Source organism: Mustela erminea, chromosome 20, assembly GCF_009829155.1.
Source record: "Mustela erminea isolate mMusErm1 chromosome 20, mMusErm1.Pri, whole genome shotgun sequence".
In the NCBI taxonomy this organism is placed as follows: Eukaryota; Metazoa; Chordata; class Mammalia; order Carnivora; family Mustelidae; genus Mustela; species Mustela erminea.
The window spans coordinates 2,370,924-2,385,510 of NC_045633.1; the positions used below are offsets into that span (position 1 = coordinate 2,370,924).

General features: G+C 57.0%; 1 protein-coding gene across 2 annotated transcripts in view; it reads right to left on the reverse strand.

The window, feature by feature from the left end:
• Nucleotides 1-14,587, reverse strand: part of IL21R (interleukin 21 receptor) — a 33,503-nt gene that overhangs the window by 3,167 nt on the left and 15,749 nt on the right. Inside the window, exons 2-7 of one of the 2 annotated variants that reach the window (XM_032328076.1) lie at nucleotides 10,754-10,824; nucleotides 8,075-8,177; nucleotides 5,538-5,737; nucleotides 2,659-2,804; nucleotides 1,550-1,727; nucleotides 1,165-1,264 (exon numbers count right to left, since the gene is read on the reverse strand). In XM_032328076.1, the coding sequence (XP_032183967.1) occupies nucleotides 1,165-1,264; nucleotides 1,550-1,727; nucleotides 2,659-2,804; nucleotides 5,538-5,737; nucleotides 8,075-8,177; nucleotides 10,754-10,808 (782 nt within the window). In that variant the 5' untranslated portion in view covers nucleotides 10,809-10,824. Of the gene's footprint in view, nucleotides 1-1,164; nucleotides 1,265-1,549; nucleotides 1,731-2,658; nucleotides 2,805-5,537; nucleotides 5,738-8,074; nucleotides 8,178-10,753; nucleotides 10,825-14,587 lie in introns of both variants that reach the window. The other variant, XM_032328075.1, reaches the window with a different exon arrangement.

The following is a 14,587-nucleotide window of genomic DNA, read 5'->3' on the forward strand; positions in this document are numbered from 1 at the left end:
GTGAGCCCTCACCATCCCCCAGAGCGTCGCCCGGCCTCTCTCTTTGTCCTGCAGGAGACGGAGCCCCTCCCAAAGCACACCCACGCACCCCCCTTCAGCCCCTCTTGCCCCCAGGCCTCAATTTCCACATCCGTAAAATGGGGGCAGCGAGTCTGGCGAAGGTGCCTAGAGTTTAAGAGTTCGGCTGCCGGGGCGCCTGGGGGGCTCAGTGGGTTAAAGCCGCTGCCTTCAGCTCAGGTCATGATCTCAGAGTCCTGAGATCGAGTCCCGCATCGGGCTCTCTGCTCAGCGGGGAGCCTGCTTCCTCCTCTCTCTCTGCCTGCCTCTCTGCCTGCTTGTGATCTCTGTCTGTCAAATAGATGAATACAAATATTTAAAAAAAAAACAAAAAAAAGTTCGGCTGCCTATTCCGAGCCGGGCAAATGCTGCCCCTCACCCCTCCTCTATCACCAGGGATAAGCAAAGGGCCGGTTCACAGGGGTGCGGGGAGCACTCGGAGGGTGTCCACACAGTGACCCAGCACCCAGCACCCAGCACCCAAACGGCGCTCCCTCCCCCTGCAGCTTCACTGCCTCGGTCTCCGGCAAAGCCTCTGGGTACAGATGCACCCATGGAGCTGGATGTGCAGATTCCCACCCCCCCGGGGTTCAGCAAAGCCTGACCGCGGCCCCCACCTCCGCCAGCAGTTCTCCTGAAGACCGAACCCAACACCTTCACGGATCAAAGTAGAAGTGAAAGCTCTGCCTAGAGCAGAAGGAAGGAGGCAGGTGGCCCCCTCCGGTCTTCCCCCCACCTGGTGGCCCGGCGCGCTCCCCGCCCCCCCACCCCGGGGGGACTCAAAGCATAACCGCCACCGACAAGGTCACGGCCTGGGTCCCTGTCAGAGAGCAGGGCCACTTCCTCCACTTCAGAGCAGGGCGGCTTTGGGCAAGTTCATTGCCAGCTCTGTGCCTCCTTGCTTGCCCCATGTGCCCACGGGGGGGAAGCATCCAAGGGCCGGCTCCCGAGGCGGGTGTGGAGAGGCGGGCGGGTGCTGCCCAGTGCCCAGGAAACAGGAGCTTGATCTTACCACCACCCCTGTCACTGCCACGGTCGCGATGACAGCTTGTGGCCCAGGACTCCCCCGTGCCCCTCCCGCCGCCCCCTCGCCTCCCGGAACCTCACCTCCAAGGCAGGTGGATCTTCAGGCCTAAGAAGACGAGGATGGGGAGTACGACGACCAGGAGGAGATAGAGCAAGGAAGCGTGCCTGCCTCCCTTGATCTCTGCGAAGGAAGCAGACCCAGCGTAAACGGGGAACGCACCTCTCCCAGAGGCCCCGTGGGGCGGCTGTGGCGGGCAACAGGTCTGGGCTGGTGTGGAGGGCACAGGAGGGCCGCGGGGGCCTGCAAGTGAGGTGGTCTGGGACCTCCTCCCCGCCCCCACCCCCGAGCCCCAGGCCAGCGACTCCATCTCTCCGGGCCTCCGTGTTCCCATCTGCAGAAGGGAGAGAAGAATCCCCAGCCCAGGCAGTACTGGGGGCACCGAATCCCGCGAGGAGCTGCGCCTACCTTCTGGCGGCGTGTGAAAGGTGACGGGGTCACTCCACTCACTCCAGGTCCCCTGGAAGGACGAGCCGGGCTGGGGCCCCGCGCGCACCTGCAGCTCATAGCTTGCGTCGCTCAGGAACTCCGAGGGATGGAGAGAGACGCTTCTCGAGTCCACCGAGATCAGCTTGATCCTTGGACGCTGCTGACGCAGGGAGAGGAGGCACCGATCAGGCTCACCGAGGCCAGCCCCGGCCTCCAGCAGAAGCCCCCTTTACCCACCGCCACGAAAGGGGCTGAGTGTCTCCAGCCAAGTCACAAGACCAGGCTCCTGCCACAAGACCAGGCTCAGCTTGACCTTGACCTGGTCTCTCTCTGACCAACAGATCTCCCCTCCCGGTCCTGGCAGGGGGCCCTCCCTGCGAGGACCGGGACTGGCCCAGGAGTAGCCATGGCCTGTTTGCTGGGAATCTCTAACCAGCAGCATTCCAGGCAGTGGTCCCTTTTGGAGTTGTTCCGCAGTCGGACTTCTCCAGAGTGGGCATTTCTGGAAGCTTTTGACCACAGGCATCTCAGCAACAGATAACCTCTGGAAGCCTTCCCCGGCGGACATTCCAAACAACCGCCTGTACGAAATTCTTCAACGGGGTCTGCTCTGAAGGACTAGATCATTCTAGAAGGCTTCAGCCTTGACTGTTCCAAAGAGCGGGCCCTTTGGGAACTCTCCGGTGCTCTAAACAAGGGTCGTTCTAGAAGCCTGCGCCTTGGAAACAACGGTCTAACACTAGACTCCCTTGGTGATGGAAGCTTCATCCTCAGCCAGGCGGGAAGGCTCCAGAAGGCCCCATCTCTGGAACGTCCTCTGCTGTGAGGTACTCGACTCCAGGAGGAAACCCGACCCAGGAACCAGGGGCAGGAAGGACAGAACTTTGAGTGGCCTCCCACCCCCGGGAGAAATGAAGGGAGGCAGCACGGAGTGGGAGGGCCTCGGGGGTGGTTGGTTGCAGTCTTGGCTGTGAGTCAGCCGCTCCCCTGGCTCTCGGATCCCCCTCCCGACCCACAGCGTCCCACCCCACCGTGTTCTCCACCTGGTGCCCACCGTGTCCCCCGCCCCTGGTCTCTGGGAGCCTCACCGGGGCCCAGGGTCTTCCTCGCTTCCTGTATCTCAGCTCGTACTGCAGCTTGCCCTTCAGCGCGTAGGAATCGTAGCTGGAGCCCCAGGAGATGTTATAATGTCCCGAGAAGGTCACGGTCACGTTGAAAGGCGGGGACGGCTTGACTTGGAGGGAAAAGCCGGAAAGAGAAGAAAGGGGTGAGCTCGGGCCACGGCCGAGAAGGATGTAGTGGCAGGAAGTGGCCGGTCGCCTGACCCCGTGTTGGTGGTGGGGTCGGCAGGATCCGTACCCCGCCCTGTGACTCTGGGCGAGGCAGCCCCGGGCTCCGGGCCTGTACGTCGGAGAAATGAGAAGTTCAGGCCACACTGGAGTTGCCGCCGCAGGGGCGGGAGCGTAGCGGAAGCGGGAGAAGCCGGTTTGGGGTCTGAGGACATGGAAGGGAGATGCCCCACTCAGGCCGGGCAGGACTGCAGACCAGGGTGGCCAGAGAGCAGCCTGGAACCCCAGATGGGGGGACGCTCTCTCCAACATTCGAGTTCACTACTGGTCCAGGTGCCTGGGGGGCTCAGTCGGTGAAGCGTCTGCCTTTGGTTCAGGTCATGATCCCGGGGTCCTGGGATCGAGCCCCCTGCCCAGCTCTCTGCTCAGCGGGGCGTCTGCTTTTCTCCTGCCCCTCCCCTTACCCCTCCCCCTGCACCACTGGTGCCCTCTCTCACTCGCTCTCGGGCATGCACACGCTCTTTCTCTAATAAATAGAAAATCTTAAAAAGAAAAAAAAATAGCTCCTAATCCAAAAACTTGCTAAGGAACGTGTGTGGTTCAGAGGCACCGGTTCTGCGTTTCTGTTCTAAACGATGATGTCATTTTCTTGCTGCAGCTTCCCAGAGAAGCCAGACTCTGATGAGCATTCATGCTAATGAGCTGCATTAATATTCATTGATGCTGATGAAAAAGGCAAGCGCTACTGAGCTCCTGCAGGACTGTGTGCAGGACCAGTCTGACCCTCCTCGGTGGCCCTGAGCTCCGAGACTTCTGGAAAGGGAGAGCCCAGCGGAGGCCTGAGTCACAACACCACACCCTCCCGGGTGCCTCGCAGGCCAAGGTCAAAGCCGGGCCGCCTATTTCGCTCTACCCCAAATTCATTTCATGATCGTGATCAGGATACAACATGTTACCTGCTTTCGTTTCTTCTCTTTTAAAAGGGTACCAGCTCCCCATTCATGGGGTCACAGTTCTCGGGGACCAAACTCAGTAGCAGAAGGAGGTCCCTTCGGGGAGAGAGAAGCCACAGGCTCCTGTCCCCCAGTTCCTGCCTTCTCTTCCTTTTCCACTTTTTTTTTTTTTTTGCCAGCATCTAACATTTTCTGCATTTCTGTGTGATCTTGTTCACCACTGGCGCCTTTTCTGCGGTCTGAGCTGCTTGGGGCTGAGGTTCTGTTCTCCCGAGTCCACACTGCGCCCACGGCCCCCAGCTCCCCGGACAGAGCAGGCGTATTAAATCCACCAATGAACCCTTCAGGGTTGCAAAAAAGGAATTCCTAAAGCCGCTTGCTTCTCTGCCGGAGTTGGGAGAAGGTGCCCATTCCCAGGACCCCACTGAGGGCTTTTCTCTTTGAGCCACGAATCTGTTTGGACTCATTCTTAAACCCCCTTCTGTCTTCCCCGGGGCCGGGGCTGGGAGGAGCTCTCTGCTTCCCCGTGGCGGGGGCTGGGCCGTGTGGACTGACTCGGGTAGGGATTCGGGGGTTTGCAGAGCCCGTTGCCAGGAGGAGGAAGGGGCCAGAGTGGGTGGGGAGCCAAAAGCCGCTTCCTTCTCACATCCCAGCACAGGGAGGCCTCAGACCCTGGCAGGGAGGGCAGGTGGGAAGGTGGGAGGGAACTGTGACCCGGAGCCCCTGCAAGGCAAAGCAGCTCCTCCTCTGCCCCGCACACACTCTGCTCAGGAGAGGAAGGGGTGGGGCGCTACCGGCCCGGCGCTCCCGGGGCAGGAGGGTGGCCCTGCTCCATGGAATTGCCACGCCTGGGTCCAGCGGCCAAGAGAGCTTGTGTGTGCGTGCGTCCGCATCGGCACCTGTCTGACACAGTGTGAGTGCTCCCTGCCCAAGCTGTCCAGGCCACTGGCTGCTGGTAAGACATCGGCACCTCTGAAGGGTATTTACAGGTGTGTGTGTGTGTGTGTGTGTGTGTGTGTGTGTGTGTGTGCATGTACATGAGTCTGGGTCTGCGTGAAGCTTTGCTCACACCCATCTGTGTGCAAAGTGGTGCGAACCTGGATCCCCAGAGTGTGAATGGCGGACGCCCTCTTATCTTCTTGCCCACCACTGTGAATCTGGGGACAACCTCCCAGGCCGCAGGAGCTAAGCCTCCCCAAAGGCAGGCCTCTCTTCACGGTCTGCTTGCATGCCTCTGGACATGGGCCTCTCACCCCCTGCTTTGGGAGCTGCCTCCTGGGCCCATCCCTGCCCTGCCCTGGTCCTGGACCCAGCCAGGCCGCCCCCCTTCCTCCAGGCTGGAGGGAAAGTCTGGGCCTCAGTGGAGCAAATAAACAGGAGAAGTCTCAGGGAAGTTCTTCTCCTGGGACATGGCCTCCCCTGCTTTGCCTGAAAATGGGGGCAGAAGGCCATCAGTCTACAGTGAGCCAGTCCGGGGTCACAAATGGGCAAGTCCTGGGCCCTGGTCCAGCTCTGTGGCCGGCCTCTGCTGCCTCTCCTTGGTTAAAGGCCCAAACCTAGGTATGAACCCATCACACCCCAGTCGAGCTTCTACCGAACACACTCTCAGGAGAAATGAGCACCTAGGACAGGTCCCTTTTGACGTGGGGGCGAGCCAGCCCGCAGGGCGTAGGGCTCAGCACCGGCCTGGGCTCCTCTCTGCTCCAAGGTCCCGGGGATACTCACTGCTCTCAGCCAGGAGGAAGCTGCCGCACTCCTGGGAGTAACTTCCGGACGGGTCTGTGACATTGACACTGAAAATGTCGTCGGCCATGAAGTGAAACACATCCATATGGCACGTGTACTTGGCATGCGTGGCGTTGTGGGCGGAGCGGAGGAGGCTGCAGGAGGTGACCTCGTCCTCCAGGTCTCCATATGGGTCTTGCCTTCAAGGAGAGAGCACCCAGTCATGCCTGGAGGCTGGCGGGGCTCCCTGCACGCAGCCAGAAGCTCGGGGCTGGGGGGATTTGAGGTGAGGCTGCGGCGGCGGGGGGGCGGTCCCAGGGAAGGTGTTCCCTCCCCTGAAGCATTCCTGACGGGTTGTGTCTGGGCTCGGCTTGTGTGCCTCCAAGGAACCGGGAACTCACCACCTCACATAGGGCAGCGACTCTCAACTTTGGAATTCTCAGCTAGGCCACTCTTGCCTAGCCTGAGCCTCAGTCTGCCCCTGTCAATCCCATCAGCTGGGTCCCGGTCCTACAGGAAGGATGCTAACACCTCAGGTGCCCTCTGGCCTCCTTCCCTCCCCAGGGAGTACCGGGGCTGAAGGCCAAGGTAAAAGCCAGATGAACCTCATCCTCGCTCTGGCTGAAAAGGGAGGCTGTTGGTATGGGGTTGGGAGCACTGCTCTGGCCTCTTTACTCCCACTAGGCATTAAGTGATGGGTTTTGAAGTATGTCTAGGAGTTCAGCAGCTATTTATTCCCCTACAAACACCTTCAGATTGTGAGCACGACTACCCTTCAAGGCCAATACAGATGTGTAGACTCTGTTTTCTGCTAAATATCTGTTAGAAGAGAAGCTTCTGCTCAATCAGTGCAATTCTGCACGGCAGCTGGGGGAGGGGGGCTTTAAAAACTCCCCATCGCTTCCATGCCTAAAACATCCTCCAGTGACTTCTCCACACCCATGCAGGGCAATCTGGCCTCGACCTCCTTCTCCCCTTCTTAGCTTGTTGTTCTCCCTCATGATGATGCAGTCGCCTCTGGCCCCACTGACTTCCTCACTATTCCTCAAACTCACCCGCTCTTCTCCACCTCAGGGCCTTTGCACAGCCAATGCCCTCTGCCTGGAATGCTCCATCTCCAGCTCACTGGCTGCCTCCTTCCCATCCAGAGAGGCCTCTCCTGACCCCCTGCCCCCTGTCACTCCCTCTGGACCCGGTTCCTGTTCTTTGTAGCACTCATGTCATCAAAAAAGCATCCTGAAGGCTGCTTGTGTCTGTCTGATCGTCTGTCTCCCCAGGCACTCCCCTCTGCAGAACTTCGGGGACCTCCTTGGTCTTGGGCTCTGCTGAGCTCCCAGTGCCTGCAAGATTCAGCAGGAGGCCCATAAATGTGTTCTGGAGGAAAGCCAGCTTTTCTTAATCCCAGCAGCTTAGGAACAAAGATTCTCTCCTTGAACAAGCCCTGCTCGGGCTCCTCTGAGCGCTCTCCTCGACGAGGCCCTGACCTCTGGGCTTCTGTGTCATCTCTTCTTCCTCCACCTCCTTCCCGAGGTGACGTGTGACCAGCCTGGGCTGTCATCAGCAAGAACCCCGGGACGTCATGTAGCCGGAACCACTCCCCCTTCCCCCTGACGTGTCCTCTTGGTAATTTTCCATCCACTGGCCCCACCCTGCTCCTTGACTCTCAATCCCCCCTTTTCCTTGTATTTGGGGTTGACCCCAATCTCTCCTCCCCCTGCAAAGTTCCACCAGGGTCCCTGCGTCTCTGGCAGGGGACCGGAGTCAAGCTTCCCCTCACCGTTCTTTAACACCTGTGAGCGAACAGGGGTCCGTGGACTTTGGAATCAGGCTTGTCTGAATCCCAGCTCCACCACTCTGTGGCTGTGTGACCTGAGGCGAGCTGCACAACCTCTCTGAACCCCGGTGTCCTCCTTGGTAAAACAGTAATAACTATGAGGATGGGAAGCGACCTTCTGCTCATAGGAAGCTCACGGAAGGGCGTCGGGGATGTACCAAGCGCTCATAAAAGTCGCGTGGGAGTCTGGTTGGTCCTCAGGTCTCAAATCCCGTTAGGGCTGGGGGTGCCTGGGTGGCTCAGTCGGCTGAGCGGCCGACTCTCAGTCTCGGCTCAGGTCATGGTCTTGGGGTGGTTGGATCGAGCCCCGTGTTGGGCTCCGTGCTTAGCTCAGAGTTGGCTTGGGGTTCTCTCCCTCTGACCCTCTCTAAAATGAATAAAAAAATCCTTAAAAAAAAAAAAAAGCCCACTTTTAGGGCTGGGTGGGCAAGAGAGTATGGCCTTTGGAGGTGGACGGAGCCCCGGACGGGAGCTGTGAGCCCGGCACAGCCGTCCGCAAGGGGGGCCGGGCAGCTCCCCACCCACGAACCGTCTTTCCTGGGGCAAAACCAAATGCTGTTGGGGAACTTGCTGAGAGAGCCCTCAGGAAGCGGACCTATTATGTCGATTGCTTAACTATCCATGGGACCCATAGTAGGTCCCCCTTGGTCTATGGTCCCCAGCAGTCCTGCTTCACCCCGGCCCCCCAGCGGCTACCACTTACCAGGTGAGGGTGAGCACACCGGCGGGGAGGGTCCTGGTCTCCAGGGTGCAGGTGACTGTCTGTAAGTAATCCGTGTAGCAGACGAGGTCTAGGCAGCCCCAGGCTGGAAGATTAGGGGGGAGAGAGGCTGCGATGGAGCAGGGGTGGTGGGCGGCTGGCCGGAGTTTGCACGATGCCTCACCCCTTCACCTCTTCAAGGGCTGGAGGACAAGTGGACGCATGGGTCCCCAGGGCCGGGATGAATACGGCAACCCACGAGGCCACTAGGATGTGGTTTGGGGAACGGGGTCCCTGCCACCTGACTCCCGGGGTCCAGGGCTGGCTATGCAGACAGATGGCTCCGAATGTCAAACGTGGCGAACTAAGCCGGTCCCCACCTCTCACCACCCTCCCTCCCCTCCACCCCATTTTGCCCAAATGTGCTTATTAGCCTCCTGCCCAAACCACCACCGTCCCAGCCAAGTGACCCGGGCACTGCGCACCCAGGGGGTCCCCCCGGGAGACTCTGTGCCCCCCCACCCCCAACGTTAATCGCTCCCCTTGGTTCTAAAAATACAGATGCAACCATTCTCTAAATTTGCAACAAAATAAATGTAATAACCTGGAACTTGGTTTTGTCCTGTAAGATCGAGTACCAACGCGATTTCTCCGCCCGCCCCCCCTCCAACTCTTTACCAGAAATGTGTTCCCCTTTTTACGTGGGTTCATTCTTAGTGGCTTTGTTCTATTTTTCCTTGACTGATGAAGAACTGAGGGGTGGTGGGATGTTTCCTGCCTGGCCCTCACTTTAGGTCAGAAGCCGGATGCAGAGCCAAGAAGACCGTTGCTGGAAGCATCCTTAGCCGGCTGTCCCTGCCACTTTATAGACAAGGACCCAGAGGCTCTGAGATGGGACCACGCCTTCTGCCCATCTGGGTCTGGGCAGCTGAGACTTGCACCCAGGAAAGAAAAATCTCATCTGGGCTACACTTTGCGAGCACAGCAGACGTCACTAATCGATCACGGCACTCTCTCCCTCCGGCGACCCTCAGAATCCTCCTTAACACAGGTCTCCCTGCCACCACCACCGAGGGATCGGAGTTGTGGCTCCTCCTGTGCTGGGAGGAGCCTTCCCTAGGCGGGAGCACAGGGCCCGTTGGTGGGCACAGGAGGCCCGTGCAGACACTTGGTGGAGAAAAGAGGCCTGATTTCGGTGGGGCCTAAACCGGGGGCTGTGGGGCCATATGTGGGTAGGTATTCCCCCAGTTTATACCCTGGTGGTTCAAGCTCAGGGTTTTAGAACTTGAGGGAGGAGCTGCCGTACCTAGGTCAAGGGCTTGACAAGGTTGGCCCCAATCTTGAAATGGAATATTGGAGAGGGGATAGCAGCCCCCGAAACCTGGGGACACTAGCTCCTTGGAGGGCGTGGTGGACATGTAAGTGACCTCACGCCGGTGTGGACCACGTGGCTGGCACCGGGCACTCAGTCAGTGAAAGCATCAGAGCAAGGCAGCTCAGTCCCCAGGAAGGAGGCGAATCTGGGGTTCCAGCTCCACCGCTGCCTGGCTGTGTGGCCGTGGGCCTGTCCCTTAACCTCCCTGAGCCTTGGTGTCCTCAAGGGTGACCTGGGCGTCACTGCTGCACAGACCGCACAGGGTCATTGGGGGAGCAGACTGAGGTGAAGCCTAGCACCCAGGACGCAGCAGAAGTTTGTGCCCACGAGGCATGGCACCGTGGAGGGTGACCCAGGACAGAGTGCTGGTCACTCAGAAGGGGAAAATAAAAGAGCCAGACATCTGTTTCCTGGAGAAGCTATTTGAGGCTCTGGGTCTTTCGGTAAAAACCAGAGAGAAATGCAGATTCAGCAGATCCGCAGCTGAGGGACCCCTGTCTCTAGTCCAACCCCCATTTGAGCCTAGAGGCTCCGTCCTGCCTCCTCTGGGAAAGCCTCCTGGATTTCTTTTCTTTTTTTTTTTTTTTTAAGATTTTTATTTATTTATTTGACAGACAGAGATCACAAGTAGGCAGAGAGGCAGGCAGAGAGAGAGGAGGAAGCAGGCTCCCCGCTGAGCAGAGAGCCCGATGCGGGGCTCGATCCTAGGACCCCTGAGCCGAAGGCAGAGGCTTTAACCCACTGAGCCACCCAGGCGCCTCAAGCCTCCCGGATTTCTGAGCCTAACTCCTGGCCTTTCCCAGCTCTGGTCTCTAACTTCTCTCTCTCTGACTCCAACACCTTCTGGTCCCCTGGGGGCACCTTTCAAGGTTTGGCTACTTCTGTCTCCACGACCCTCTCCTCTCCCTGCGGGGACCACCAGAGCCTGCTGATTCTGTGATTGTCCACAAACATCGGCTAGGAGAGTCATTGCAGGAAGAGAAATTGAGGTCAGACCAAAGGCAGGACTTCCTCCCTCTGAGGGTGGAGGGCCAGCCAAGGCAGAGAGCTGTGGAAATGGAGACTCAAGTGTCTCGTGCCTGCAATGAGATACGAAGACAGCCTGGACCAGATGGCCTGGTCCACGTGGGAGTCACACGAGCCACGGGGCACTCTGGTGGGACGGGTTCTAACTGATGGAGAGCTGGCTAGTCCACCCCAAGTGAACAGAGGCCACATACCCCGGCCTGTAGCTTCTAGCCGTGTCCTGGAGGTAACACATGCCAGCCTGGCTATCCCCACCCACACACCCTGGGGCAGCTACTCACCACCCTGGAGCAGGAGCAGGAGCAGGAGCAGAGCGGCCGCCGAGCCACAAGGCATGCTGGCTCTCGGGATCCTGGAAGAGACCGACAGTGAGCAGGCAGACCCAGGCCTGGGGACTAAGGGATCCCGAACAGCCTCCCTCTGGTCCTCCCCCTCCCTTGGAAGTCTTGCCTCAGAAAAACAAGAGTTGGAGGAGCCCGTGGATGTTCCCAAAGATTCCTGCCCCTTAGAAGCGGATGACTCACCCCTGGGAACCCCATTTCTCCCACCTTCTTCCTGTCCCCTAACACAGTCCCAAATGAGAGCTGAATTTCAAGAGGGAGGAGCTAGCTGTTCTCCTACCCCTGGAAGCCTATGGATGGAGCTTTGTGCACGAGATGGGACGAGAGCATTTACCCATCTGAAAAAGACAGAGGCAGGGAGGCAGGAGGGGAAGTTGGTTAGAAAGTGGTATTTGACAAGTAGAGACCCTGTGTCCTTCTTTCCACAAGACACATGGGCTGACGTTAGCCCCGCTTCTTACTGAATAACAGATCCAAGGTTGGCCCACAAAGAAGACCCCTACTGGATGCCTAAGATGAGCTTAGCCCAATAACCAGGCTCCTTGCTCCGTCACAGAGCCCAGGTTAGCGAGCACGCGGGAAAGTATCCGGGGAACCCAGGCCGGTCCTTGTGGAGGTGAGCGTGACTCCCTGATCTGGATGGGAGGCAGGAGAGCCCTCTTTGGAGAACGTCAGGGGTCTACCCAGGAGGAGCAGACGCTGGTGTTTTGGGCAAAGGAGTGACGCCCCCCACCCCCGGCCAGGCTGGCAACACCCACTGCACCACAGTTCTGTGCCTGCTTGGGGAGGCACCAGCCAGAGGCCAGGGGGCGGGACATCCCCCTGGCCAGGCCCAGAAACCCCACTCAGACTGGCCCCCGGTTGCAGGATCATAATCGGAACTGGAGCCAAGAGGGACGCCCCATGCAGGAATCAAGTTGCAGGCATGGCTTCTTCCAGACATCATCCCTGAGCCCACAAGGGGAAGACCCCCACCCCAGGTTTCCCCAGAACCTACGCTGGCCCCACTGAGCCCTCCCTCTGAGCTCCCTAGTAAGTCACTCAGCAAAGAGTGGCAAAGCACACTGAGAGATCATCAGCTGTGTTGCTCTGGGCCAGTCACTTCCCCTCTCTGAGCCCAGCAGAGACGCTAAAGCGGCTTCCCAGATTCTTGTGAGAATTCGAGAACGCATTTTGCAGAAAACCCTGGGCATGGCCCTTGACACCTAAACACTCAACAAAAGGCTGTGGCTGACAGACAATTTAAAGCATCAGAAGTAGAGGAGCCCCAGAATGATCTAGCCGAGAGGTCCCTAAATTTCTCACTTTCATAACTTTGGCCATATTTATAGAGTGTGTGTGCAATCATTTGTTTAACATTTTCTATAAATGAGCTCGTTTTAAAAAATCCAACTCTAGGGGCGCCTGGGTGGCTCAGTGGGTTAAGCCGCTGCCTTAGGCTCAGGTCATGATCTCAGAGTCCTGGGATCGAGTCCCGCATCGGGCTCTCTGCTCAGCGGAGAGCCTGCTTCCCTCTCTCTCTCTCTGCCTGCCTCTCCATCTACTTGTGATTTCTCTCTGTCAAATAAATAAATAAAATCTTAAAAAAAAAAAAATCCAACTCCAGCGTCATCCTAAGGAATAATATTTGTAGTTGCATATTTTTCCCCAGTACACCTTGGAATGAAAAACATCGCCATTAAAATACAATAATGTTGGAGCAACAGCTTTTTAAATCTGCCTTAGGAACACTGATCTTCCTGGCCAAGCCCTGCAGGAGTCCTGTTACCACCCTTCGAGGATTCATCTCCCATCATGGGAGGTGGGGTTCATATCTGCCCATGGGCAGGTCCACACTCTGATCCCTGCCCCAGCACCAGGCCTGGCATAGCTCTGTCTGTGTCACTCCCCAGAGGCTCTATCTGGACCATAAGATAACGCACCAACTCCCTTGCCCAGATTCAAGGCTCTCCATCCGTCCAAATTCCTCAGCTCAGCACACATGATACCCAGGTGCCTGGGGATAGAGGGGATGCGCCTGCTGCTTCTGTCTGCCTGACATCTCTTCCTCTCTTGGGAAGAGCTTCTCAGACTGGCGCTGTCCCTGTGTGGTCTGCGTGGAGAAAACTGGAACCCCTGATTTTCAGATGAGCACCTGACCCAGACCTGGCCAAGACGGCTCCCCACCTGCCTGGCCACATTGAATAGATCAGGGATGGACACCAACCCAAGCAAGGTGAATGAGAGCAGTCTGGGCATTTTCCTAGAACTCCAGTAAAGGGGTATTTTTTTGGCTGCCTGCTAGAAGCTGGTGGCCATCTTTGTCACTTCTTAGGGACAGCCTGCCTGAACTTTTCTCAAAAGCTGAGAAATACAGACCCAGAGTCCCCATGGCATTATTTGAGGACCTGGATCCAGCTGTACCTGATGTCCACACTTGGACTTTTCGTTCACCTAAGCCCTCGCATTCCCCCCAAAAAACACCACCCACCCTATTTTGGTCACCCATGTGAATTATGTTTCTGTTGCTTGCCACCAAAGTTACCAGATACAGTGGAATACAACAAGAGGCCCAGAATTGGAAGTCAGAGTAGCTTGGAGCAAAAAATAGCAAATTTGTTTTCTGGAATTTCTTCTCTCAGACTTTGGTTATCATCTCTAAAACGGGGACAATCATGCCCACTGCACCTGGCAGTTGAGAAGAGTCAGTGGAAAGCAGATGCGACTGTGCTCTGTGAACCGGAAAGTGCCATACAAGGATGCTGGGTTCTAGTTGTTACTGGTCAGCTGTTCTGAATTACTCAGCCTCCCCCGAGCACCTGAGGCCCTGTCATGCATCTCTGCCTTTGCATGAGGCAAATTCCTGTGCTGAGTCTTCTCCTTGAATACCTCCCCCTCCCCATCCCTCTAAACCCAGACTTCACGGCCCCTTTGCTCTATCCTTCCATCCATGAAGCCACTTTGGAATGTTCCAGAACTCTGGCCACTTACTGCCTTCAAGGTTTTCCCTGATGCTCTCATCTACGTGCTATTTATCTTTACCTTGCCTTCCCTGTTTACTCCAATAAACATGTCTCAAAAGAAAATATATCCCTACAATCAACGGGAAACTAGTATGAAATGGAGAGATTGTATATACTTCAGTGGTTAAAAGGCAGACTCCAGGCCAGTCTGCTTCAGCTCAAATCCCAGCGCTGCCATTTACAGGCTGTGTGACGTCAGTGAAGTTTACTTAACCTTTCTGGGCCTCAGAGTCCTCATCTGTAAAATGGACATACTAGTAACAGTGCCCACGTGGGGGGCGGCGGCCTTGGGAGACGTAAATTAGCCAGTATTTCTAAAGCATGGGGAACAATGCCCAACGTGATTATAGATACTGTGTTTCTTAAATGAAATGGTCGATTAACCGTAAAACTAGGGGGTGCCTGGGTGGCTCAGTGGGTGAAGCCTCTGCCTTTTGCCCAGGTCATGATCCCAGGGTCCTGGGATCGAGCCCCACATCGGGCTCTCTGCTCAGTGGGGAGCCTGCTTCCTCCTCTCTCTGCCTGCCTCTCTGCCTACTTGTGATCTCTCTCTGTCAAATAAATAAATAAAATCTTTAAAAAAAAAACAAACCCGTAAAACTAGGAGGCAAACAAAAGGCCATATTCAAGTCTGAGTGAGATAAAAACCGAGAAGTTGGAAAATCCAGTTTGCGTCCATTTAAAAGGGGGATTTAAGGGTTGTTTAAGGCAAACTAGCACCAAACCGAGCTTCTCACTGGCATCAGAGGACTGGAAGAAGATTGAAAAGGGT